The following is a 26,381-nucleotide window of genomic DNA, read 5'->3' on the forward strand; positions in this document are numbered from 1 at the left end:
TTTTGAAATGGGGGTGTTTCTGCGCCTGGAGCTGGCTGCCTGAGTAGACTGGCAAGCCAGCAAGCCTTTGAGATTTGCCTGTCTTTGGTCCCGCAGTGCAGGGGTTACAGATGTGTGCTGTGACTTACACAGGCGCTAAGATCTGATCGCAAGTCCTCACGCTTGCTTGCTTGCTCCGTGGGTGCTTGACTAAATGAGCCATCCCTGCTCAGCCCTTCACTGTGAATAATGACTTTTTAAAAATACGTAAGTACATGCTATTAAGTTTAGGATAATTTTCTTTTTTTAAAAAAAGACTGAATATTTTTTTAAGATTATTTATTTATTATGTATACAGTGTTTTGTCTGCATGTATGCCTGCAGGCCAAAAGAGGGCACCAGATCTCATTACAGATGGTTGTGAGCCACCACGTGGTTGCTGGGAATTGAACTCAGGACCTTTGGAAGAACAGCCAGTGCTCTTAACCTCTGAGCCATCTCTCCAGCCCCAGGATAATTTTCTTATGGGTCTTTGAGACTGGGTCTCTGTAGCTCAGGCTGGCCTGGCATTTGCTATGAAGCACAGATGGCCTTGAACTGAAGGCCACCTTCTTGCCTCAGCCTCCCAAATGCTGATTACAAGTGTGTAACACCATACCCCAAAAGTCTTCTGCCCCAAACACTTTGCATCTTTAGATAATTCTATGTCAAGATGATAAATTCTAGCCAGGAAAACTAGTATTCAGCTATCATGTGAAGCTGCAAGCTGTCCTCTGATGGCTACGTGTGCACTATGGCACATGCACACCCATGCACAGGCACACATAGACACAAGTATGCAGGTAAATATATACCCAAATAGAGCACCAAACGGCATTGCTGCTGATCTGATGTATCTGATCAATCTACGAATCAAGTAGAGGCAAATTACAAACGTAAATCAGAAAATAAATATGTGTTCAGAAACTTGTAAGTACGTGTGTGCTGTGGGAACACACCCAATTTCTATATAGCTCTTTTTTTTTTAAACAGGAAAGATCTGTTATTTCAAGGTTCTTCAAAATGATACTTAATGTCCCTAACATTTACATGAAAGGTTGGTTGCTTCAAAGTTCTTCAAAATGGTACCTAGTATTCCTATGTACAGTATGTTCCAAATAGTACAAAGAGAGCCAGGCACAGTGATACATGCTTTCAGGCAGAGGCAGGTGGATTTCTGTGAGTTAGCCTACACAGTGAATTCCAGGCCATCAAGGGCAATATAGTGAGACCCTCTCTCAAAAAGACCATATTGCTAATATGCCTTCAAAGGAAAAAAAAGACCACTGATATTATTTTTCCTGTATACATTTAATATATTTCTCAGAAAGATATGTACACACACACACACATATATATAATGCAGACATACCATCAAAGACATAGGTTAGAAGACATAAATATGTAGCTTGGATTGAGAAGAACATGATTCTATCCAAGAAGGGGACTAGCACGTCTTCAACAGCTACTCTATAACTGCAGGCGATATCTCTTCAAAATACACCTCTACTGCAAAATTTGAACGGTAAATATTCCACGTTTTTGATTTATGGGGATTATCCAATTCATTTCTTGGTAGATAAAGCCTAAGAATAAGAAAAAAATAATTACATTTTCTATTAAGGCTGACAGAAAGCCAAGCAATAGGTTACTTTGTTGGTGCTTCAGGGAAAAGACCTCACTACCAATCAGAGCCTCAGATCCTCTCTGTGTGTTGGCTGACTCCTAACTCTCCAAGATATGTTAATAATTATAATAATGAATAATAATACTCTAATAATAAGGATGTGCTACTGATACTCCAACACTGGTTCTTATGATCTTATTAGTGATATTTCTCTAAGTGAGAAATACTCCAGAGATGTGTAGTAAAACCCAGTACTAAAATATTGCTTCTCCTTTAAGTGAAGAGCTTTGTGTTTTGGCCTAACAGCTGTCTCCTGACTATATAGACAGTTTGTCTTATCCATATGCAAATTAAATGTTACAAACATCTTTAGCATCTTCCATAAAAGTATTAAAATGATCCAACTTTGCTTCTCCTATATCAACGTGGACTAGAAGGGACAAAGACTCGTGATTCAAAGTTTGTGCATATCCAGAAATAAATGGTCAAAATCTCCACCAAGTACAAAGTCACTACAAATAGGAATCATGCGCATTGCAAGTTCACTTCTGGTGTCTTACAAGGCTTGAATTGTTACCAGGCCTTGGTCAGTGTGAAGAGAAGATTAGGACAGTGTTAACTCATGGCCTGTTCAATGACAACCACTTCAACACCATCTACCAACTGAGTTAAATGTTTTTTCTCCTGTAGTGGATTCTCATTCTCTCTCTGTCTAGCTGCCTCTGTCTCCCCCTTGTTCTCATGACCACAAGAAGATTCTTTGGAGTAACATTCAAATCCAATTAATTTTTTATTTTTTATTTATTTATTTATTTATTTATTTATTTTTGGTTTTTCGAGACAGGGTTTCTCTGCGTAGTTTTGCGCCTTTCCTGGAGCTCACTTGGTAGCCCAGGCTTGTCTCGAACTCACAGCGATCCACCTGGCTCTGCCTCCCGAGTGCTGGGATTAAAGGCGTGCGCCACCACCGCCCGGCCAAATCCAATTAATTTTTTAAATAAAGATTTTCAATTCAATTTCTAATAAATGATTTTCTAATAAATTATATTTAGGTGAGAAATTATCACATGAATGATTTTAGGTGACTTCATTAATACTCGTGCTTTCTAACTTCTTTCAGCCCTAGATGGTAGGTGTGCCAATCAGCTTCTAAGCTGTGGACACCTCTGGATCGCACTTGGAATTGGGTGGTTGGGTGCCAGTTAGCCAACGCTCCTCGAGGCCTAGCCAAACTCAAGGCACTAAGTGGATGCATATTAACCTTCCATGGAAGGAGTTTGCTGTCACATTCACATCTGAGGATAGTACATTTTGTCTTATAGTCCAAAGGCACAGTGCTTGTGACTAATGCAACACTGAGGTTCGAGCAGCAGCCGGATATTGAAAATAACCTTTACCAAGTCACATAATGTCCCAAGCAAGGGGAACAGGGTGGAGGTGGGGGTAGCTAATGGAACTGAGTGCCGTGAAAAAGACAAAAGGAAACACAAACTGTAAATGTATATTGTATTGTATGTGTATTTCATACTACTAATAAATGCAAACAAACTCTAAAAGGATTTTAAAACCACATTTAGATGACTAATGCATTGGGGTGACTCAAGGATTTTGTTTTGTTTCTATAAGTTGAACTTAGGACAGCTGGCATAAACCTTGTCATAATACATACATGGAGCATGAAGCTGGTTCTGGTGCATTACACTGTATCCCTACCTGTTTTTTCGTATAAAAGCTGTATGAAACCAAAAGAAAAAAGGGCAGTCATCATAGTATTTAGGAAGATTCTAAAAAAGACATGGTTAAAGAAAAAGGTTAGTTTCATCATAAAACTGATACAAAGAACTAATGATTCCAACGAGTTTAAAATTTCTTCCCTTATTCCTGTAAAAACATATTAAGCCATCACAAACATTAAATATGCAACACTTTACAGTTTATAATGATACACTCAAGACGCAAAGAAGGCTTCAAGAGAATCTTGCTTTCTCTTGGTGTTAAAAATTTTAAGGAAATGTGTTAGAATGTATTATTTAGCTGGTAATTTCAATTAAAATATAAATATCAGATTAGTGCAGTGAAGTAAAATAAAACAGATAAATTAAACTTAAAAATATAACTTTTATGCATTAAAAATGCCAGTGTTTGAAAAGCCATAGGAATCATTATTTTTATTAGCCTAAATTTACTTATAGTACCTATAAGGGTGTGTATACACACACATACACACACACACACACACACACACACACACACACACACACACGCACACACACACACACACACACACACACACACACACATATACATATATAGTTTAAATGAAATCATGCTGCTTGAGCTGACAGCATCTCCACCAAGAGCGATAGACTAACAAAACCCACAGTACCAAGTGTGAGAAACTTTCATTTCAAATTATTGGTCAGGGTAGACTCAGAGATTCTCCAAACAATATAGGCTGTTGCTGTTGCTATTGGTTACCTCCCAGAGGTTGAAGGGATGTCCCTATTGCTGAAGACACTATGGACTTTGGATGCAGGACTCAGAAGATCCAAGCTCAATCTGACCTGAAAGCCTCTGGAAGGTGCTATGTATGCTTCGAGGGGAGGGAAGCAACCACTAGCCTACCCAGCCATGAACATGGCAACATATCCCTAGGGTGCAACAGTGGCACTCCATCTTGGCAGCAACCAACAACTGTCTAATGAAGACATCAGGCCCACTCATCAGGAGATAATCATGGCTGGTACTGGAAACCTAGTCAACTCCCTGGAGCTAGTTGTCATTGGGTCTTAGAGACTAACCTAGTATCACCACTTTACTAAACCAGCATATTTCCTAACTGCATTCTAAATACTTATCCTTATACCCACAGATGGAGTGTAGTTCTTAAACCTCCTCAAGGAAGCTTCTCTTTGTAGCAGACCAAGATCATTACAAAAAACAACAACTACAAGAAACAACTGGTCAAAACACTGAGAACAACTTACCCTGGAGCACCTTGCTCCAATGGACACATCCACAGCACAGCTCCTGTACCTAAGACTCAAGGAGCAATGGAGAAGAAGGGTCAGAAATACTGTAAGAGCCAGAAGACTAGGACATCAGCGACGACGTGTGTCTCTTAGAAACACAGGCAGGCTTCATCCATGGCACCACAACAACATGACTGCTTAAACAAGACCTGAACTAGGGCAACACCAGTGACAATGTGGAAGAAGGTATCTCAACATTTGAGAGGGTGCAAGGGGAGAAGATACAAGGGGGTGGAAGGAGGAAAGGGAAGGAAGGAAACATGTCTTCCAAGTAACCCTCCTTGCTCTTTTTGTAATCCAAAGCCTCTGTTTTCATTAATTGTTGTTACATATGTAACACAAATTCCTAAACGGTCTTATTAATAAAAGAAAAAATCCAGAGCCAGATATTGGGGTGAAAGCTGAAAGATCAGAGAGACAGAACAAGCCACTGCCAACCTCACCTCGCCAACTCCTCAGCTGATCCCTGTTTCCACAAATCCTCAGACTGAAGAGCCTCTGAGTCCTCACCCATGAGGGTCTCAGTTGAACTGCCTAAAAACCCTAAAAGCTTCTAAAAACCTCTAGTTCCTGGTTCTCACACCTTATATACTTTTCTGTGTCCTGCCATATTACTTCCTGGGACTCTCATGAGTGGTGTTGGGGTTCTTGTTAGTTGGTCTTTGGTCTTTTGCTATTGGAAGAAGCATTGTCAACCCATATACATATTTACTCTCACATATATATTCTCATATATTCACATATACACACATATATATGTAGTGACTTATGTGTATTATATTTTTCCAGATATTTGTACTGTTAAAAAATGAAAAAAAAATTAGAAGCACACCACCTAACAATACACAGAATCAATGAATCTAAGAGCTGGTTATTTGAGAACATAAACAAGATTGACAGACCAAATAGGACCTAACACAATCAGAAACGAACATGGAAATGTTGCAACAAACACCAAAGAAATTCAGAATTATATAAGGGAATATTCTAAAAACCTGTATTCTCTTAACCTGGAAAACCTAAAAGAAGTGGATGAATTTCTGGATTCAGCAAAAACCACCAAAGTGAAACCAAGAAGAAGCCAGCAACCTAAACCATAATAAGTGAGATTGAAATAATAATATAAAAAAATTCCAGCTTTGAGCCGGGCGTGGTGGCGCACGCCTTTAATCCCAGCACTTGGGAGGCAGAGGCAGGCGGATCTCTGTGAGTTCGAGGCCAGCCTGGACTACCAAGTGAGCTCCAGGAAAGGCGCAAAGCTACGCAGAGAAACCCTGTCTCGAAAAAAACCAAAAAAAAAAAAAAAAAAATTCCAGCTTAAAAATAGTCCAGGGCCAGAGGATAGACATCAGAATTCTACCAGACTTTCAAAGAAGATCTGCAGCCAATCCTTCCTAAATGATAAGACAGAAACAGAAGGTGTACTCCACTCTTAATTCCAAAGCCAGGAAAAGACACAACAAAAAAAGAAAACTACAGCTTTCAAACTACAGATTAAAAAATGCTCAATAAAACACTGACAAACAGAATACACACATATATTAAAATATTATCTACCATGACCCAGTTAGCTTTAGCCCTGAAATGCAAGGAGGGTTCAACATATGCGAGTCAATAAACGCAATAAAACACATAAATGGACTTAAATAGAAAAATCACATGGACATCTCAATAGACGCAGAAAACGCCTTTGACAATAGATGCATTCATGGTAAAAGTCCTAGAGAATGTAAGGCTAGAAGGAACATAATGCAACATAATAAAACCACATATGAGAAACCCGCACACACATCATCCTAAATGGAGAAAAGCTAGAAGCAATCCCACTAGAGTCATGAATGAGAAAATGATGTTCCCGACCCCCCACTCCCTTTCAATATTGTTCTAGAAACACTAGCTGGAGCAATAAGGCAAGAGAAGGGAATTAAAGTAGCACAAACAGGGAAAGAAGAAGACAAACATGGCCATGTGGCAGGATTCTGAATCAACTTGCTCAAATCAAGAGCTTTTCTACACACCGCTAACAAACATATAGAAAAGGAGATAAAAGACTAACTCCCATTCACAATCCTCAAATATCTAGGAAGAAACCTACCCAAGGAAGTAAAGGACTTCTACAATGAAAACTTTAAGACCCCAAAGAAAGAGATTAAGACACTGGAAAGTGGAGAGACATCTTGTGCTTATGGGTTGGTAGAATTAATATTAGGAAAATGACCATTTTACCAAAAACTACATACAGATTCAATGCAACCCCATGCAAAAGCTCTATCTCAATTCTTCACAGAAATAGAAAAAAACCAACAACTATCCTAAAATTCATATGGAATCACAAAGACTCTGGATAGCCAAAACCATTCCAAGGAAAAATAACAATGCTGGAGGAATTATTATTCCAGATTTTAGATATATTTCAGAACCATAATAAATATGGTACAGCCATATAGGCCAATGGAACAAAATAAAAGACTCAAATATGGGCACCTGTAACTTCAGCCATTTAATATTTGACAGAGATGCCCAGAACAAAGGCTGGAGAAAAGAAAGCATCCTTTTTTTTTTTTTTTCAAGACAGGGTTTCTCTGTGTAATCTTGCTTGTCCTGGAATTCACGCTGTAGACCAGGCTGACCTTGAACTCACAGAGATCCTTCTTCTTCTGCCTTCTGAGTGCTGGGATTAAAGGCGTGGCATGTGCCACCATGCCACCATTGCCCAGCAAGAAAGCATCTTTAACTAATGGTGCTGGGTAAATTCTATGTCTGCATACAAAAGAATGAAATTAGACCTGTCTCTATCACCTTACACAAAAAAACTAACTCTAATGGCTCAAAGACTTAAACGTGAAACTTGAAATGTTGAAAGTGCAAGAATAGCACATAGTACCCCACATCAAATAGATGTAGGAGAGGACTTTCTGAACAGGGTGGTCTGCCCAGGAATGAAGGCTCACAACTGAGAAGTGGAACTTCAGAAAACTAAAAAGCTTCTGCACAGCTAAAGAAGGAAGCCTCGGAATGGGAGAGAACCTCTGCCAGCTACACATCTGACAGAGGATTAGTATCCAGAATATATAAAGAACTCGATAAAATGAAGAATAGTAACAATAATAAAAAGACATTTAAAACATGGACCTGAACAGAGTTCTCAAAAGAGGGAAAAAATGGATAATAAATGTCTCAAAAAAAGTTTCTCATGCCTAGCAATTAGGGAAATGCAAATCAAAACAACCTTGACATTTCATCTTTCCCTAGTAAGAACGGGAAAGATCAACAAAATGGTTTGTGGAGAAAAGGGAACTTTCATTCACTCTTGGTGGGACTGTAAACTGCACAGGCACTGTGGAAATCAGTGTGAATTCTCAAAAAACTAAAAATAAATCTACCATATGCCCAAAGGACTCAACGTCCTACTCCACGGATGCTCTGTTCAGCCTCATTCATTGCTGCTCTATTCACAATAGCTAGGGAACAGAAGCAACCCAATGGTCCTTCAACTGAGAAGTGGATACTGAAAATGTGGCACATGTACACTATGGAATTCTGTCCAGATGTTAAGAAAAATGAAATCATGATAAAGTGGTTAGTGAAAATGTGGCACACATACACTATGGAATTCTGTCCAGATGTTAAAAAAAATGAAATCATGATGAAATGGTTAGTGAAAATGTGGCACATACACACTATGGAATTCTGTCCAGATGTTTAGAAAAATGAAATCATGGACTTTGCACAAAAGGGGATGGACCTAGAGGTTATATTGATTGAGATCGCTTTCTATTGCCTTTAGGTGGCGCTCTTCTTCGTTCCCATGAGGCATGCTGCCCTCTTCTTTCTGGGATTCTTCCAAGTAATGAAAAGCTGCTGCTGTTATTATCTTTTGCGATCTGTGATTATCTCCAGCATATCTACCTAGCACACCTGAACACAATGTTCTTCCTTCCAGGGCTAGCCTAGAAAGTGGCCATCTTTATAGGAATAAACTAGAGAGGGCAGACAAGAACCACAGGACGTCTGCCAATAGAAACAGGTTCCTGTGAGAAGGTCACTGATCAGACACTTAGGCATTAGGCTGTCGACCAGGACAAAGAAATAGTTTGAGAAAGACACCTAAGTATATACAACCACTTCATTAGGAAATCTATTAGAACAAGCTTAAAAGTTATAGCCACTCTCCAGAGAGAAGTCTCAAGACAAATCTAAAGGAAAAGAAAGGGTTTCTTACTGATTTCTGCAAGGAGAAGCTACACTGAATAATTAATTATCAACAACAAAGCTGATGATAAAAATACCTATATTTGCTGGGCGGTGGTGGCGCATACCTTGAATAACAGCACTCAGGAGGCAGAGGCAAGCAGATCTGAGTGAGTTTGAGGCCAGCCTGGGCTACACTGCAAGTTCCAGGACAGCCAAAGCTATTATACAGAGAAACCCTGTCTTGAAAAGACAAGAAAAAGAAAGAAAGAAATGCCTATATTTTTGGAATGTACTTTTCATGTTACGGCTTTGATGATCACAAAGGCTGTATTTTTACCAAGGTTCCTTGACCAATGGTCTTTGTGGGGCCAGAAAGAAAGATGAGAAAATATGAGGACATGACAAGGGAAAGAAGAACCTTCATGCAGGTTGAAACCTCTTGCCAGCTGGGAAGTAAGAATTCTAGCACAATTATCATTGTTATACAAGTTGCTGACAGAGAGTTTGTTCTTTCCTTATGTAGATACTGTATGTTAAGATAGCAATGGACCAGTCTTAAGGCCTGAATGTATACGACCTAGGGAAGGGCATCATTCCTTCTGACTTCTGCACATTGATACCATACCTTCTGCTACTCCTGAGGTTATCAATTGTAATCCTGTCAGATGATCCCCAGGAACCACCCTATTATCTAATTTAGGCTCCAAACAATCCTTTCATAATACCTTTAACGTCCACCAAAATAAGACTACTAAAATGACACTGTGACTCTCAGAGAAGCCTGCACCCAGCCTTTGTTTCTGGATGCTTTTCTTTCTCCTGATCCTTGCTTTTAGAATGTATATTGTAATATCTTTATTAACACCAATTCTGATTCATACTTGCCAGTCCCAAAATTCCTTTCTGCCTCAGAGCCGTGGATCCTGGTCAAGCTCGGGTCAAAGTGTCTAAAAGTCAAGGCTCAGAGTAATCTTTCAAGGGTCCCCAGGTGCTACTGTAGGTGTCCCTCACAAATGGCACTGGGATACTATCTTTGGTTAGAGATTGCTTCGGGAGTGAGAATTCAGAGCGGCTCCATTCTTCAAGGCAGCCAGCCTATATGTATGGGAACCACCTACGTCACCTGCTTCAACCTGTTTATAATTTAAGTAGCTAGCAGAAAGCAGGCAGAGGATGAAAAAGGAACAGACATTTTAAGTTGACTAACATAGTTATTTGCAGTTCAGATGAATAATTTTATAGAAAAAATGAAACTAGTGAGGCTTTAAGATTGCTACATGCAGTAAATATCCAGACATAGTATTTATAGCTGATAACTTAAGATGTTCTGAGTAAAGACAATGGAAGACATTCCCATTTTTCATAAGGCAAGATTAGATTAATAAAATGATTATATTGTTTATCAATTCAAAGATAAGTTAAAAACCTTTATTTTAAAGTCTGTTATAAATTATTGGCAATAATATGGTGTTTTGTTTGCTTGCCATTTTGGGATTTGGGGAGACAGAATCTCACTATGTAGCTCAGTTGGTCTGGATCCCACAATGTAGACCAGGCTGACCTCAAACTCATAGAGATTCATCTGCCTCTGTCTCCTGAGTGCTGGGATTAAAGACGTATGCCTGAATTCCCAGTGGCTACAACGTATCTTAAAGATACAAAACAAAAACATAATCACTGATTTGCAGTATTTTTGTCTTTTTTTCAAATCAAGACTTTCCATTTTATTTGAAAATTAATATGTGCTTATTATATAGAACTTATAAAATGAACAAAAATATTATATATGTTCTTCAGGGAAAAAAGTCTCATTTTGATTTGTTGCTTTCCTCTAATTTCCTGGCCATGGGCTGATGTCTGTCATTTCCTTTTTATTTTTTTATTTTTTATTTTTTTTGTGAGCTAGAGATGAATGGATCAGTAGTCTTTTTTCAAGGAACAGTTGTAAGCTGCCTTTTGGGTGCTGGGAATTGAACCCCGGTCTACCAGAAGAGCAGCCAAGGGTCCCAACCACTGAACCATCTCTCCAGCCCAATCTGTCATTTCCTTTATTGGGAATTGTAGCAAAGGAAATTCCAAACCAAAATCATTAAAAAGACCACAACACAAGAAAGAGTCACCCTTGGTGACACAACCCTGTAACCCCAGCACTTGGGAGGCTGAGGCAGGAGGATCACATGTTCTAGGCCAGCCTGGGTTATATAATAAGGACTATGCAACTCTGTCTCAAAAAACTAAAACAAAAGAAAAAGACCAGACAAGAACAAGGTGTGTCTTCATTACTCACCGGACAGAGAAATTTCACTTTCACATCCTCATATAGAGCTGGACATTTGAATACATCAATTATTACTCTGTCTGTTTCAACGTCATGAAATATCTGTGAACAAACATATGAAATTCACAACTATATGCTTGGTTAAGATGTATAAGAGTGAAGTCCACTTTTACTTCCTCAAACATCCTAAATTTATCAAGTATCCTTGATGTCAAAGTCCAGTCATTTCACATATATATATGTAGATATTAATCTTTCTATGAAATTGTAACTCAGTTATTTAAATTAACCTTACATCTGTTGAAGGCCCTGATGGGACACTGTTGAAAAATACATAATTAAATATAATAGATCTCAACCAAGAAAGCTTTACAGTTGGATATTCATCATCTCATTTTCCTATGTTGAAGCCTTTTTTAAAAATGCACTATGCGGGCTGGAGAGATGGCTCAGCGGTTAAGAGAGGATCCAGAGGACCTGGGTTCAGTTCCCAGCACCCACATGGCAGCTTACAACTCTCTGTAACTCCAGTCCTAGGATACTAAAACACCAATGTACATAAAAGAAATAAGTTATTTTTAAAAATGCACTACGCATGCCATCCCCAAACCGGATGTCTAGTGCTGGGTGTACAGCCTTTGCATCCACCCATTCTGGTGAGTTCCTTGCAACATGAACCACCTACAATATCCCCAACACTCGGGCCTACCTAGCTCTGTGAGCTCGGCTTCTGTGCCGACCTAGCCTGGTAAGTTCCCACAGAACATCACCCCGCTGTGCCAAACCCAAGGCCTAACCTTGCTGGCACAGTCTGTGTACTCGGCAGCCTGGCCTGGTGGATACTTCAGATGACGTCTCACCTGCACACACTCCTATGCATAGCCTGACTACCGAAGCTTGTACACCATCCCAGGCAGGCCCAGCCGTAAGCCCTATTCATACACATTCTTGCTTACCACTGGATTGGAATCACCCCCAGGTATCTAGTCAAAAATCAACACCGAGGGGCTGGAGGGATGGCTCAGCAGGTACAAGTACTAGCTATTCTTTCAGAGAACTTGGGTTTGGTTCCCAGCACCCACATGGTAGTTGACAACCATTTGTAACCGATGGGAATCTGATGCCCTATTCTGGGTTCTCTGGGCACTGCATGTACATGGTGTACATGTACAAGCACGCAAAACACCTGTACACATAAAATAAAAATCAACACTGAGAGCCGGAGAACCGACCTACCAACTCCTCATGGCTGATGTGCAGCATGCATAAGGGCCTGCATGGTTCTGCAGCAGATGGGGTCCCAGCTGAGAGAAAAAATACACGCAAGCCCACATCCCTAGCTGAGAACCTATCTCCAGTTGATAATCACTCACAAATGAAAAACTAGTTCTCTCCCATGGAGTCTCACTGGGGATTCAAACCATTCCAAAGGCCAAGTGCATGCCCAGCAGTAGACTGCCACCACGAAATGAACTGATGGCATGTTTGGAGGTTCTTTGTCTTATAATGCTGTGTCAGGGCATTTGTTTGTTTTTTTAACCTTACAGATCCTTTTGCTTATATATTATGGCTTCTAATTTTGTGCATTTAGGGAATTCCTGTGTGTACAAATGTGGGTGTGTCTCTATACGTGTTTCTCGTGTTTTTTCTTTGGCTCTTTTTCTTCTGTTTGTGTGTTTGTTTGTTTTGTTCTATTCTGGCTTCTTTTATCTTATTTTATTAACTATTCTTTAGTTGTCTGTTTGTTTTCTAAAGAGAGACAGAAAGGGTTTGGATCTGGAAGGGAAGGGAGATGGGGAGACTCTTGGAGTAGTTGGGGGAGGGGAAATGGTAATCTGAATATATCATATGAAAAAATTCTATTTCAATAAAAGAAAAGCATTTTAATTAAATTCTAAATTTTAATTTAAAAAGGGGTACATTCAGAAACAGAGGGCACACCTGAGTAACAGGGAAGTATGGAAAGAAAATAAATGAAGCTATAATCAATGGAACACAAGATAGAAACAATTATACAAAGAGCAGAGAGAGAGAGAGAGAGAGAGAGAGAGAGAGAGAGAGAGAGAGAGAGAGAGAGCAATGAACACATTTCTTTTCTTTCAATAGTAGCGTTAAATATAAATGCCCTTGACTCTCCATTCAAAAGACACAGGCTATTTGAATAAAGAAAGGAAATCTATCCTCTAATATTATTCAGAAGACATAAAGAAGGTTACACCATTCTGATCAAAGAGAACAATTAACCAAGAAGACATTACAGTCCTACACATATATGCACCAAATTCTCAGGCACTCAATTGTATTAAGAACAAAACAAACAAAAAACTAAACTGTAGCATGAATCTTAGAAGGTCTTATTAATAAAATCAAACCTAAAGCCAGGTATTGGGGTGAATGCTGGAAGATCAGAGAGACAGAACAAACCACAGTCACCTCGCCTCACCAATTCCTCAGCTGATCCTGTTTCCTCAGACGGGAAGCCTCTGAGTCCTCATCCAGAATGAATCTCAGCTGAACTGTTTCTTGAAAGCCTGAAAGCTTAACCCGCTCTAGTTCCTGGTCCTCAAGCCTTAAATACCTTTCTGCTTTCTCCCATTGCTTCCTGGGATTAAAGGCATGTGTCACAATACCTGGCTATTTCCAGTGTGGCCTTGAACTCACAGAGATCCAGAGAGATTTCTGCCTCTGGAATGCTAGGCATGAATGCCACCATTTTCTAGCTTCTGTATCTAGTGGCTGTTCTGTTCTCTGACCCCAGATAAGTTTATTAGGGTGCACAATATTTTGGGGGAACACAATACCACCACACAAAACAACTACAAACTTCAAAACACAGATTAACATCACCCCAGTAATAACAGGTGACTGATTTCAATAACTCACCTACTCCAATAGAAGGACAATTTGGATAAAAAATACAGAGGAACATTGGAATTATATGACATCAGACATCAAAAGGACCTAACAGGCATCTGTCAAGTACTCTACCCAAACACCAAAGAATATATATTCTACTTAGCATCCCATGGAACTTTCTCTAAAACAGATCATATACCAGGATACAAAAACAATTGAAATAACGCTATACATTCTATGTGGCCACAATGCAATAAAACTTAAAATCAGCAACAAAACAAACTAATAAAAACAAACTCATAGAAATTAAATTACACATTAAATAACACTGGGTCAAAGGAGACATCAAGAAAGAAGGGTTGTTGTTCTCCTGAAACTAAACAAAAATAACACAACAAAACTCTGAGGTACATTAAAGCTGTGTTACTTTGCCTGTCTAAAACACCTGATGGCCTAATAAAGAACTGAATGGCCAATAGTGAGGCAGGAGAAAGGATAGGTGGAGCTGGCGGGCAGAGAGAGTAGATAGAAGAAGAAATCTGGGAGAGAAAGAAGGAGCAAGAGAACAAGGAGAGGAGGACACTAGGGACAAGCCAGCCACAGAGTAAGAGTGAAAGTAAGATACACAGAAGTAAGAGAAAGGTAAAAGCCCAGAGGCAAAAGGCAGATGAGATAATAACTTAAGAAAAGCTGTCAAGAAACAAGCCAAGCTAAGGCCGGGCATTTATAATTAAGAATAACCCTTCATGTGTGTATTTATTTAGTAGCTGGATGGTCAGGGCCCCTCAAAAGAGCAAGAGTTAAAAAAGACAAAACAACCAACAACAAGACATAAACTTAAAACCTTGATAGATTGCTGGGAATGCACTTAAACATTGTGGGAAAGTGAAAGATAAAGCAAGACTGGGCCAGAATTTACAGAAAATGTCTTGCAAAACCCATTTTGAGCAGCAAGGTGAAGTAAGCTAGTTCTGGTTTTTATCAAAACCAAGCATCCACCAATTGGATGGTAACCAGAGAGCAACAAGCATCTCTTTGTGGCTTGGGAAATAAACATGCTGTTTTGATGCTGAGTTTTCAATTACACACCGGGGCTAGGGAAATTGCTTAGCTGGGTAAGAGCCTGTTGTGCAAATACGAGGACCTGAGTTTGGATCCTCAGCACCTACACAGGGAGTTGGGTGTGGAGGATCACTCCGTAACCCTAGTACTGGGGATGTGGAGACAGACGGATCCCTGGCCTTGCTGAATTAGTGAACACCAGGATCGGTAGATACTTAGTCTGGGAAAATGAGGTGGGAAGCCATTAAAGCAGGCACCCAACCTTGACCTCTGGATTCCACAAGCAGGCACACACACTTGCTCCCACACCAGGACACACACCTATACCCCTTCACATACTCACACCAACAAAAGCAAAAATAAAGCCAGAAATCTAAGTTCATGTGTTTTCTCTTACCATACAATTTTTGGAAGAAAAACAGGAAAATATAGTCTCCTGCCACATTATTATTTGAACTTGTAGATCGCTTCCATCACCTTTTCCAACACCTGGGTAAAAATGAAGAATGTAGACTTGTTAAACGTCCTAACAGCTCTCCTATTGACACCATAACTTGAGAAGAGAGCAATGAGCTCATTGAACAATGTGGCCATGTTTAGTCATTTGGCCTTTTACAGATTTTGTTTTTGAAAAACAGGACTTCAAAAACCCAATTTTGTCTCTAAAGCAGAGTTGATAAGGTTAGAGAAAGAGGGGGAAAATACATGTAAAAACATGTAATTTAGTTTCTAACAGTTAGAATTCTATTGTTTCATCTTTCTAGGAAAAAAAAAACAACCCAGGGATGGTGACTTGCAAACTTTCTTGGACTTCCAATCATGACATTTAAAAATAATTATCAAAATTCCTCTTGTTCTACCCTGAGTCCAGTTCTTAAAGCAATCTCTCTCTATAAAAAATACAAGGTGGCCATATTCAGACTTCCTTTAGTACTAAGTATAAACTTTACATAAATGGTCTCATGCCCCTATTCTGAGTTCTAATGGTCCCCACTTCATCATTCCCTCAAACACCTGGTTTGGGAAGCCTCCATCCAACTTTCCCCCATATTTTACCTTGACAGATATGCTAATAAAGTCATAGTCATTTTTGATGGTCCATCTAACATCGTTTTCTTTATATTTATATATATATATTTTATATTTAAGGTTTCATTAACACCATCTTACTAAATTAGCATCATGAACTGTGGTTTCGTGCCTCAGTTTCCTCTGCTCCATTCCAGTGACTGAACCACTGATGTTGACCAGAAATAAAATGTAAAACTGTTGTGCACTTGTATGAAGATGTTTTATGTAACACAGTATTATGTACAATGAATACAGACGATAAAATGAAAAAAATTATAGAATCATATGAAGTCAAATACTTACCACATGACAGAAAAAATGAATGTATCGAAGCCCTTAAGTTCTCCCACACTTAAAAATTGCAAACTGGCCGGGCGGTGGTGGCGCACGCCTTTAATCCCAGCACTCGGGAGGCAGAGCCAGGCGGATCTCTGTGAGTTCGAGGCCAGCCTGAGCTACCAAGTGAGTCCCAGGAGAGGCGCAAAGCTACACAGAGAAACCCTGTCTCGAAAAACCAAAAAAAAAAAAAAAAAAAAAAAAATTGCAAACTGTGTAAGTGGATCTTAAAGATTTTAAAACATAAAAGTAAAACAAACAAAAATCCTATGCAGTGAGAAATCTCCATCTTATCCATCCTTCAGCCCCAAATATGTAACCAATATTATTAATTTTTTTAGGGATGGGAATTTTTGTTTTATATGTATATAAACATCTTAATCACAGTTTCCCCTCCCTTCTCTCCTCCAAGTCCCTCACCCCACACCTCCCTTCTGCCTTCCTCCCATCCACTCCTCCGTTTTTATTCAGAAAAAGGCGAGCCTCCCATGGTTATCAACAAAACATGGCGTATCAAGTTGCAGTAAGGCTAAGCACCTTGCCTTCTATTAAGGCTAGGCAAGGCAACTTGATTTGTTTTTCAACCTAATCAACAGCAAATATTTGTTTCCCACATAAATGTGAACACATATGTCCCTTTCTGTTTTACAGAAATAGTTTCATAGTATATCATTGCCTTAGACTTTGCCAAAATTTGGGTTTAACTAATTGATAAGTGAAGGGGAAGTACAATGTTATAGGTTTTGTAAAGTAGCACACATGAACAGGCAGGCAGGAAATGACTGAGCTTAACAAGTAAGTACAAGCTACTGGACACAACTAACTTCTATTTCTATGGACAGATTATTTGTAATCATCAATTTTCTTCAAAGTAAAAAGTTACAAAATAGCTCAAAGGCAATCAAAGGTACTCTAAGCCTGAACAGCAGCACTAGACAGATATTTATCTATTTTCAAGTCTTTTACACCTTTCCATTCTCTTTCTATTTTGACCAAATTTTTTAAGGTAAGGTTATTCTTATTCAAAAACAAGACTGGTTATTGCCTTGGTTACTGCCATAATGTTAACAATGTTAACCTGACATGTAGTCCTCCTGAAGTCTATTCTGTAAATCTAGAGCAATCCTCTTTTTAAGACTAGGATTATAAGCTCAAGTTTCTGTCCACAGGTCTTCATGAGGAATCGTTCTTAGATGGTCTTTAAAGGCCTCAGCCTTATGTTAAGTCGAAATTAGGAAATCAAGCCCATGAAATGCCCTGCTAGACTTCACATGAACGTTTACGTTTGTGTTAGCTTCTCTGGTCTTTGACTAAATCTTTAATAAAACTTTGTAGTGTGAAATAAACAATGTCTCCCCAGGGTTTAAATAAATGTGAAACTATTATTGAGGGAAATTGTAGTCTTATGATTAGATATCAGGTCAAGGCAACGGATGAGATATTCGAATTTACTACATTTGCAATCTTAGACTTTTCAAGAAACAATTTTTATTCTTAATGTTCATATTAGAGAAATGCATTAAATTCTCATCAGACTAAATGCCCCTTGACCACACATAAGCAGCTGAGACATGGTACACACTCAGGGACTAAACAGTCTGTCATTAGCTAGTGTGGTTGTATAGTTGCATTTATATTTCTTAGTGGAAGAAATTGTTCCATCAGCATAGGGCGCTGCCTTTTGTGGTGCAGAATAAGGCAGTGCAAATCTCTTTTCCAGATGAAAAAGGGGGTGAGGGGGGCATAGCCACCACCATCTTTTTATCACCTACTGGACAAGGTGGCATCTACCCTCCCTCAGATGAGGAAGAGGGATCTAAGCGCGATTGGAATAGTGAGTGAGGCCAGCACTGGGTCTTATGGGTCCCAGGAAGCATTAACAATGGACTTGGCACAGACAGCTGCTCACTTACACACCCAAGCTGTCTCCTGCTAGGACAGGGGACTCTACTCATCGTGCTCCTTTCGAAATCTACACACAAACAATAGGTTGAAGTTTGGTTCTGGAAGAGAGAAGTCTAAACAGTTCTGTAGGAATTCCTTAAAATTTCCAAAGTAAACAAATATATGTAGGCAATCTTCCAATGGCAGTTTTAATTTGTATCTTAAAGGTTTCTTTCTGAATGATTGGGCAAATGTCAAAGACTATATACCTAGGTATGATTTTGTGTGGCTCCTTAGAAGGCTAGACATCCTAGGTCATCTGGAGGATGCTAGTGTCTGGTAATGGTTTCCATGGCACCCATCATTTAGGACTCTGCATGGTCCACTACCTAGCTGACATGGACTTTTAAAGGTTCAGAAGCGTCTTTAGTGGCTTTCTTGGCAGTGGCACGGCCCCCTCTCTTCTGGGTGAGACGTTCATGCTTTGCTACATTGTCTAAGAGTGAGTTGTGTATGTGGGAAGCATGGAGAGTGATGGGGAAATAGACAACGGATGCTTCTTTTTCTTCTCGTATCTCAGAGGTGGAAAGCCTACCAAGTCTCCTTCCTTCCATGGGTGACAGTAGATCCTAGTCACAGCCTCTCTCCTCTTACATTCTAGAACAGACCACTAGCTCCATGGAAGATGATGAGGATTTCTGCTACTGGTAATTCTTTGTAGCAGTTAAGGGGATATAAAACACCACGACAAAGCTGCTTTCTCCTAACCCTCCCCATCTTCATGTAGATCCAGGTAGAGAGGGAGCAAGGGCTGGCGCTTAGGAAGCTTTTTCCAGCCCCGTGTGCTCTGAAACTCTGGCTGTTCATCTTTGAGCTGGTTCCCTCCTTTGCCAACCACACGGAAACTTCTTTAAAAATATTGGTATTCGTTCTATGAGAATTTACACATAACTTGTGATCATATTCATCTTCTACTCCCAACGCTCCCAGATCCACCCCTTCCATACCCACTCTACTTTGTATCTATTTGTTCTTTTATTGAAACCCATCAAGACTAGTTTGTACTTTCCAGATATTCTTGAATGGTGGTCTCCCACTGGAATGGGGTTGACTTACTGGAGGCTAACCTCTCAGAGAAAACTGACTCTTCTCCTGGCAGCCATCACTCGCCAACAGCTCCTCAGCTGGACATAGGATTTCATGCCCAACTTCCCTCTGCACGCTGGGATTTGGTCTGGCATGGGCTTGCACTAGTCTTGTGCATGCTGGCACAGCCACTGTGAGTTCCCATGTGCAACTTCCCCCCTGTGTTAGGAAGACACTGTCTCCCTGCCATCATCTGCCTCCTCTGGCTCTTACAATCTTTCCACCCCCTCCTTCCAATGACCTCAGCCTTGGAATGGTGTGTGTGTGTGTGTGTGTGTGTGTGTGTGTGTGTGTGTGTGTGTGTGTATGTGTGTGTGTATGTGTCCCCTATATATGTTCCATTTTATGTGGGTGGTGGTGAACACACAACTGCAGACAATTAGAGACTGCAGACTCTACCCAAGGACTTCTAAAGGGCAGGAGACACTGGGATAAGCCTGGTCTGACATAAGCCTTAGTAGTTATGTGGCAATAAATGCAACATTTGCTGCCTGGGTATTTAAGGCACCACGACGGAGATGCCAGTGAAGGAGAGGGGGATAAATGAAGAGATCAGGTGACGAGAAAAAGGGTCTCTGAAAGGGCAGGTGGGAAAATTATATGAGGATGCCTCTGCAAGATGAACCCTGAACTAGAGGTGAACTAATACCAATATTTATAAAGAACTTCCCATGTGGTTGGCAAAGGAGAGAACCAGCTCAAAGACGAACAGCCAGAGATTCAGAGCACACAGGTCTGGAAAAAGGCTTCCTAAGCGCCGGCCCTTGCTCCCTCTCTACCTGGATCTACATGAAGATGGGGAGGGTTAGGAGAAAGCAGCTTTGTCGTGGTGTTTTATATCCCCTTAACTGCTACAAAGAATTACCAGGCGGACATGGAAAAGAAGAGTTCTCAGGTACTCAGCGCTATCTCCTCTCCCTGGCCCTCCACTAAGGCTTGGTCCTGAAATCTACCCTGGATTGAGGTCAGAGAATCAATGAGAAGGGACAAGAGATGCCTCCCCCAACCACCCTACACCAGCCGATGAAGAAAAGGGAAGGAGAGGGAGGACACTCAGGGGCTGTCAACAAGCTGCCACATGGCCAGGGGGCAACTTCAGAGGTAGGAGCTCGTGTGTGAGGAATTGTAAGCAGACAGCTACTCTCCAAACCTGAAAACACTGGCCCTTCTGCCCAATCCTTTAATTCCAATTAAGGCACTTACCACGAATGGAATAAATTATGAATCTTTTTATCACGAGTAGTGTTCTTGGAGGGAGACTGCTTTGGTAGCTGATTTTCAGTTTTTCAAAATATTTAACATATCTATTCTGCAAAGCAACAGAAACCTCAATTTAAGTGGGAATGGAAAGTCCAAAGTCAGCAGGACTAACCCTGCCTTTTTTTGTTCTTCCTCCCCACCTCCCCCTTTTTACAAAGACTTTGTCAGATACAGGTACGGTGAGGAAACAATTGCAGGATGCTATTACGTAGTCGGGCATATTTCATGTATGTTGTCTCATAAGTGACTATCTACCAAGAAAAAATACTGAGTTTGGTGCTGTGGTGAATGAACTACCATGAAAGGAGCCAATCCTTGTATATGGGCTGCATGTTTTGTTCATGTGTTGTATGATATATATGATAGTATATGTGCATATAGGTATGTGGGTACTCATGTGGAGGCCAGAGGTTGGTGCTGGTTATTTATCTTCTTGGATCATCATCATCATCATCATCATCACTGAGATAAAATCTCAGCATGTAGCCCTGGCTCGCCTTGAATTTGCTATTGATAAGACCAATCTAGGTTAGAATTCCCAGAGATTTATCTTATTTTTTGGACACAAGGTCTCTTGGTAAACTTGGAGTTTATATCCATTAGTTAGACTGGCTAGCCAGTGAGCTCTGTGGAGTGACCAGTCTCTGCCTTTTCCCCTCCCCAGATGCTGAGGTTCCAGACTTGGGGCACAGGCCTTCACATGGGGGCCGGAGACCTGAATTTAGGTGCTCATGCTTGAGTGGCAAGCACTTTCCTGAATGAACCATCTCCAAGTCCCTGCTCATGCTTGAGAAGGTGGCTGCTCAGAAAAACAAAACAAAACACATCAAAACAGCCCCAACATTTCAACATGGTGGTTGAAACTTAGTTATAGTGACCACATTAGAGAAAAAAAAACATGGTTTGGTGGAAAGTTGCCCCCATTCATAGCAGAACTGCATAAATGAAGACTCTGGAAGACATCTATATGTCAGTAGATCACACATCATTCTTCTTTGTCTCTCCTGTCTAGAGCTTCTTCACATTCCATTCCCTTGAATGTTTTTAGGAGGATGCCTTGGGGACCGCTAACCCTATACTTTCCCTATGAAATACTGCTTACAGGATGTTCCTCGGATCTTTCTTCAGGAAGCTGAACCATTCTGGTGTTGGACCAACTGGGAAGTGCTAACAAGATTAACAGTCACGCTTCCTATTAGAAATGGAGGTCTGGGACCAGTGAGATGTCTCTGTGGGTAAAAACATTTGCTATGCATGCATGAAGAACTGACTTCAAATCTCAAAACCCATGTAAAAGAAACCCAGGCATGGCAGTGCACTCCTGTAAAACAGCATTGTAGTATAGACAACTGGATCCCCGGAGCTCACTCACTACCCAGCCTAGCCCACACATCAGTCTTCTGGTTCAGTGAGAGGCCCATCTCAGGATGCTAAGGTAGAAAGCAACAGAGGAAGGAATATGTCCAATGCCTTCCATGTACACACACAGCACATGTACCTGCACACTCACCTGCATGCACCAGACAAACACACACCAACACATATACACACAAAGAAAGAAAGAAAGAAAGAAAGAAAGAAGGAAAGAAAGAAAGAAAGAAAGAAAGAAATAGAAGTCACGTGTCTTTCTGAGTCTGTCACATTTTCTCTTTATATAGAACCTAATTAAAATTTATATATGATGTGCATGTACATGTGTATATTTATGTGTTTGTGTATTCACATATAGTTCATGAAACTAGAAAGGGTATCATAGCAGGGAAGAAAGAGACCTTAAAGGAATGGGGACACAGGGAGAATAATATGATGTAATATTATAATAATACAATATAATATAATATATAATAATATAACTCTTAGTATATGTATTCCATATAATAATGAGGAGAAGGGGGTACTAACTGAGGGAATGATGGACATGGGCCAGAGGGTGGTAGCTCATGGATGAGGACAGCGGACACAGGGGTGAGGGTGAATGGGAACAAAATATGACACATGTATGGAGACATCGTGATGACATCAATTATTTTGTACGCTAACCTGAAATGCTCATTTTTAAAAAAGAAATGACAGTTCTGAGAAAGGTTCCTACAAGTCCTTAAATCTGAAGTGGATATAATGTGGCCAGCTGAGTGGTCCACAAGTCATAGAATGTGATGGTGGTTAAGAACCACTACCCAACTGCTGGGGCCACCCGTACCCAACCAAGAGTACTCTAGTCCATGACCTTGCCAATTCCTCCCAAACCCGTAGCTGAGTCCTTGTGCTGGTAGCCTTGATAAATGACATTAAGGAGATTTATGTTTTGCTTTGAGGCAGGGTTTCTCTGTGTAGCTCTGGCTGCCCTGGAACACTCTATGTAGCCTGGGCTGGCCCCCTTGAACTCACAGAGATCTACCTGTCTCTGCGTTCTGAGCACTGGGATTACAGGCATGCACTACCATGTCTGGTGGGTAGTAAGGTATTTTTAAGAGAGTCCTTTGGTCAGACACCATGCTGAAATTCTTGTGGGATAAAGTGATCTGTCGGCTGGATTTTCTTCAAAATAATTCAGGTTTGGGGAAAGAAAGCGTGGAGAGTGGTACTCAGGGGACTGAGGAGAATGGCAGAGAACCAGCGATGGGCGGCTGGAATGATGCTGATGTGGAATGATGACCATAAAGTGGCCTGCTCTCTTTCTGTGTATGTGTTATGGTTTGAGGTTTGAGGTTATGGTTTGGCTCCTTCATCTGCTGCCTCCCTCAGGGACAAAGAAAAGGGAGCGATTGACCATGAACCTAAACTGAGCCAGACAAACCTTCCTGCCTTTAAACTGTTTCACCCCATATTTGACACAGCACCAACAATTCTCACTAGTACAGGATGTTTGGAAATTCCATAATACACTTTTTTGAAAGAACAAAAGGCAATGGCATATATTTTACAATAGTTAGTATATGGAATTAACTGTGCCATATAAATACACACATGTATATGAAACACAGTATTATCTGATATATAATAAAATTTTTAAGACAAGGTTTTATCTAGGCTAGCCTCAAAACTGAGATCCCTCTGCCTCACTCTAGAATTATAGGCGTGAGCCACCATGCCTGACTCATAGCAGTGTTTTCCAAAATACTTATTTTTCCTTTTCATTCTGTTTTTTTTTCTTCTTCAAGACAGGGGTTCTCTGTGTAGCCCTGGCTGTCCTGGAACTCAGTATGTAGACCAGAATGGCCTCAAATTCTGAGATCCACCTGTCTCTGTCTCCCAAGTGTTAGAATTAAAGACATGTACCACAACTGCCCAGCTCGTTTTTCTTTAATATAGCCCCTACTCCCTTACAACACATATACACAGACATACAGACACACACACAGACATACACACACACACACAGAAATTCACACAGACATAGACACACATACACACACAAATACATACAGACACACAGAGACATATACATACACACACAGACACATACACACACAAATACATACAGACACACATATAGAGAAATACACAAAGACACACACAGACATACAGACACACACACACAAACATATACACACAGACACATACACACAGAAATTCACACATACACAGATACATATACACAGAAATACACACAGACACAGATACATACACACATAAATACATACAGACACACACATATAGAAATACACAAAGACACACACAGACATACAGGCACACACAAAGACACACATACACACACACACACACACACACACAGGTGAATCATCCAAAAACAGTTCCTGTGATGCTCTTCAGGGATTGAATTGTTCGTGTGTTTGGATAGGTGTCAGGGAATTGAGTGGTAGACTTTATATGATGGTTACAGGTCAAGACCCTCTTACTTTGGGAGGGCAAATCAATGCCTGAACTCTAGAAACAGTAACGAATATAAAATGTAAAGTAGAACGTTCTGGGCAGACCACAAGGCTTGGCATCTGAGGTGGGGCTCTCAGCCTCAGGGAGGGGGCAAAGCCTGGGCCAGGGCACCCGAGCACTGTCAACTGACCATCAGACTGGAAGGGTGGGAAACTGACCATCAGACTGGAAGGGTGGGACACGAAATTAATGACAAGGGCTGATATCTCTCGACCTCCCACAGAGCCTTCAGACAGAGATCTTACCTGAGAAGGGGTCTCGATTCCTTGGAACTTAGAGCTGCTGGTTTTATCTGTTCTCCTCTCCCCAAAAATGTAAAGGCTTTCCTGCCGGAAAGGAGACAACACAGCCATAGTTTAGCTGCACTCTTCCTTAAGCTGGCAGCCTCTGGGTAGAGGCTACCCCAAACAGCCCAGCTAGAAAGCCAGATCTCTAGACCAAAGACTCATAAATACATGGAAAGGCTAGAAAGCATCTGGTCCAATCTTTCTGCCTTCCATTTTACAAACAAGGAAATGTCCAGGCTCCAGCCAGGGAACCATGGTTAACTCAGGGTACCACTGAACCTGGAGCTCACTCATTCAGTTAGATTGGCTGGCCAGCAAGCCCTTGAAATTGGGCTGATCCCCTTCTACAGACCCTCCCGTGTTGGGGCTACGGGGCATGCACACGTTTGTGTGGCTTTTGACATAGGTGAGGGGGATCTGAACTCGGGTCCTCACGTTCCAACTACAGGCTCTTTACTCATGGAACCATCTCCCCACTCTTTCTAATGGCGCTCACTGGTTTGATTAGGTAATACGACCAGCAAGCTCTGGCGAACCACCTGTCTCTAGTGCCCTACCGTCCCATCCTGGAGTTATGGACAGGCGCATGCTACCACGTTTTGAAGTGGGTGCCAGGGTTCTGAACTCAGGTTCTTAAGCTTGTACAACAGGCCGTTTCCCCACGGAACCATCTCCTCATCCCCTCATTAAGTTGATTTTCTCACTCATTAATTATTGATTTGTAATTTAAAAGTCACCTTCCCAGGACACCTTTTTTTTTTCCCTTTCACCTGTGCCTTTGGCCCCCAGGCATAAGACCAACTGACTCAGCCCTAGGGCAGGCATGGAGTTACCCACAGCCCCCAGAGACTACAGGAAACCAGGATAAAACACCCAGTTTCAAAACCTGTGTGTCGAGTTATAAAAACAGAGAGGATGGTGAGATTCTGAAAGTGTGTATGTTTGGAAGCCAAGGCCCCTCCTCTGCAGACTGTAGGAGAGATAAACAGAGCTTTCCGAAGTACATACTGTAAGTGTTAAACTCCCAGCAAGCTCCGGAGGCAAATGACAGAATTCTGTTTCAAAATGTGGAAACAGGACCAGCAAGATGGCTCACCGGGTAAAGGAGCCTGCTGCCAAACCTGATGACTGGAGTTTGATGCCCAGAAGCCACACAGTGGAAAGGAAAAAACCAACTTATACATACACTCTAAATAAAGGTTAAAAAAAAAAAAGATTCTTAAAGAACTGGGAAGAGCCCAACTTGTCTCTTCAGACATTTCTAGCAAGGTCAGACATCTCCCCCACACAGACTCTGACTAAGCAGAGACAATCATGTGAGTTGAAAAGTGATCGTTTTTTTTTTAAAAAGATTTATTTATTCATTATGTATACAGAAGGGGGCGCCAGATCTCATTACAGATGGTTGTGAGCCACCATGTGGTTGCTGGGAATTG

General features: G+C 40.8%; 1 protein-coding gene across 2 annotated transcripts in view; it reads right to left on the reverse strand.

Annotated features, from left to right (window-relative positions):
• Positions 1–1,310: 1,310 nt before the first annotated feature.
• Positions 1,311–26,381, reverse strand: part of LOC102918693 (phosphatidylinositol 3,4,5-trisphosphate 3-phosphatase TPTE2-like) — an 82,536-nt gene continuing 57,465 nt past the window's right edge. The window contains exons 23-28 of one of the 2 annotated variants that reach the window (XM_042262629.2): positions 24,904–24,984; positions 20,708–20,813; positions 15,465–15,556; positions 11,159–11,251; positions 3,359–3,429; positions 1,311–1,604 (exon numbers count right to left, since the gene is read on the reverse strand). In XM_042262629.2, the coding sequence (XP_042118563.1) occupies positions 1,484–1,604; positions 3,359–3,429; positions 11,159–11,251; positions 15,465–15,556; positions 20,708–20,813; positions 24,904–24,984 (564 nt within the window). In that variant the 3' untranslated portion in view covers positions 1,311–1,483. The remainder of the gene's footprint in view (positions 1,605–3,358; positions 3,430–11,158; positions 11,252–15,464; positions 15,557–20,707; positions 20,814–24,903; positions 24,985–26,381) is intronic. The other variant, XM_042262634.2, reaches the window with a different exon arrangement.

This window comes from Peromyscus maniculatus, chromosome 17, assembly GCF_049852395.1.
Source record: "Peromyscus maniculatus bairdii isolate BWxNUB_F1_BW_parent chromosome 17, HU_Pman_BW_mat_3.1, whole genome shotgun sequence".
Taxonomy (NCBI): domain Eukaryota; kingdom Metazoa; phylum Chordata; class Mammalia; order Rodentia; family Cricetidae; genus Peromyscus; species Peromyscus maniculatus.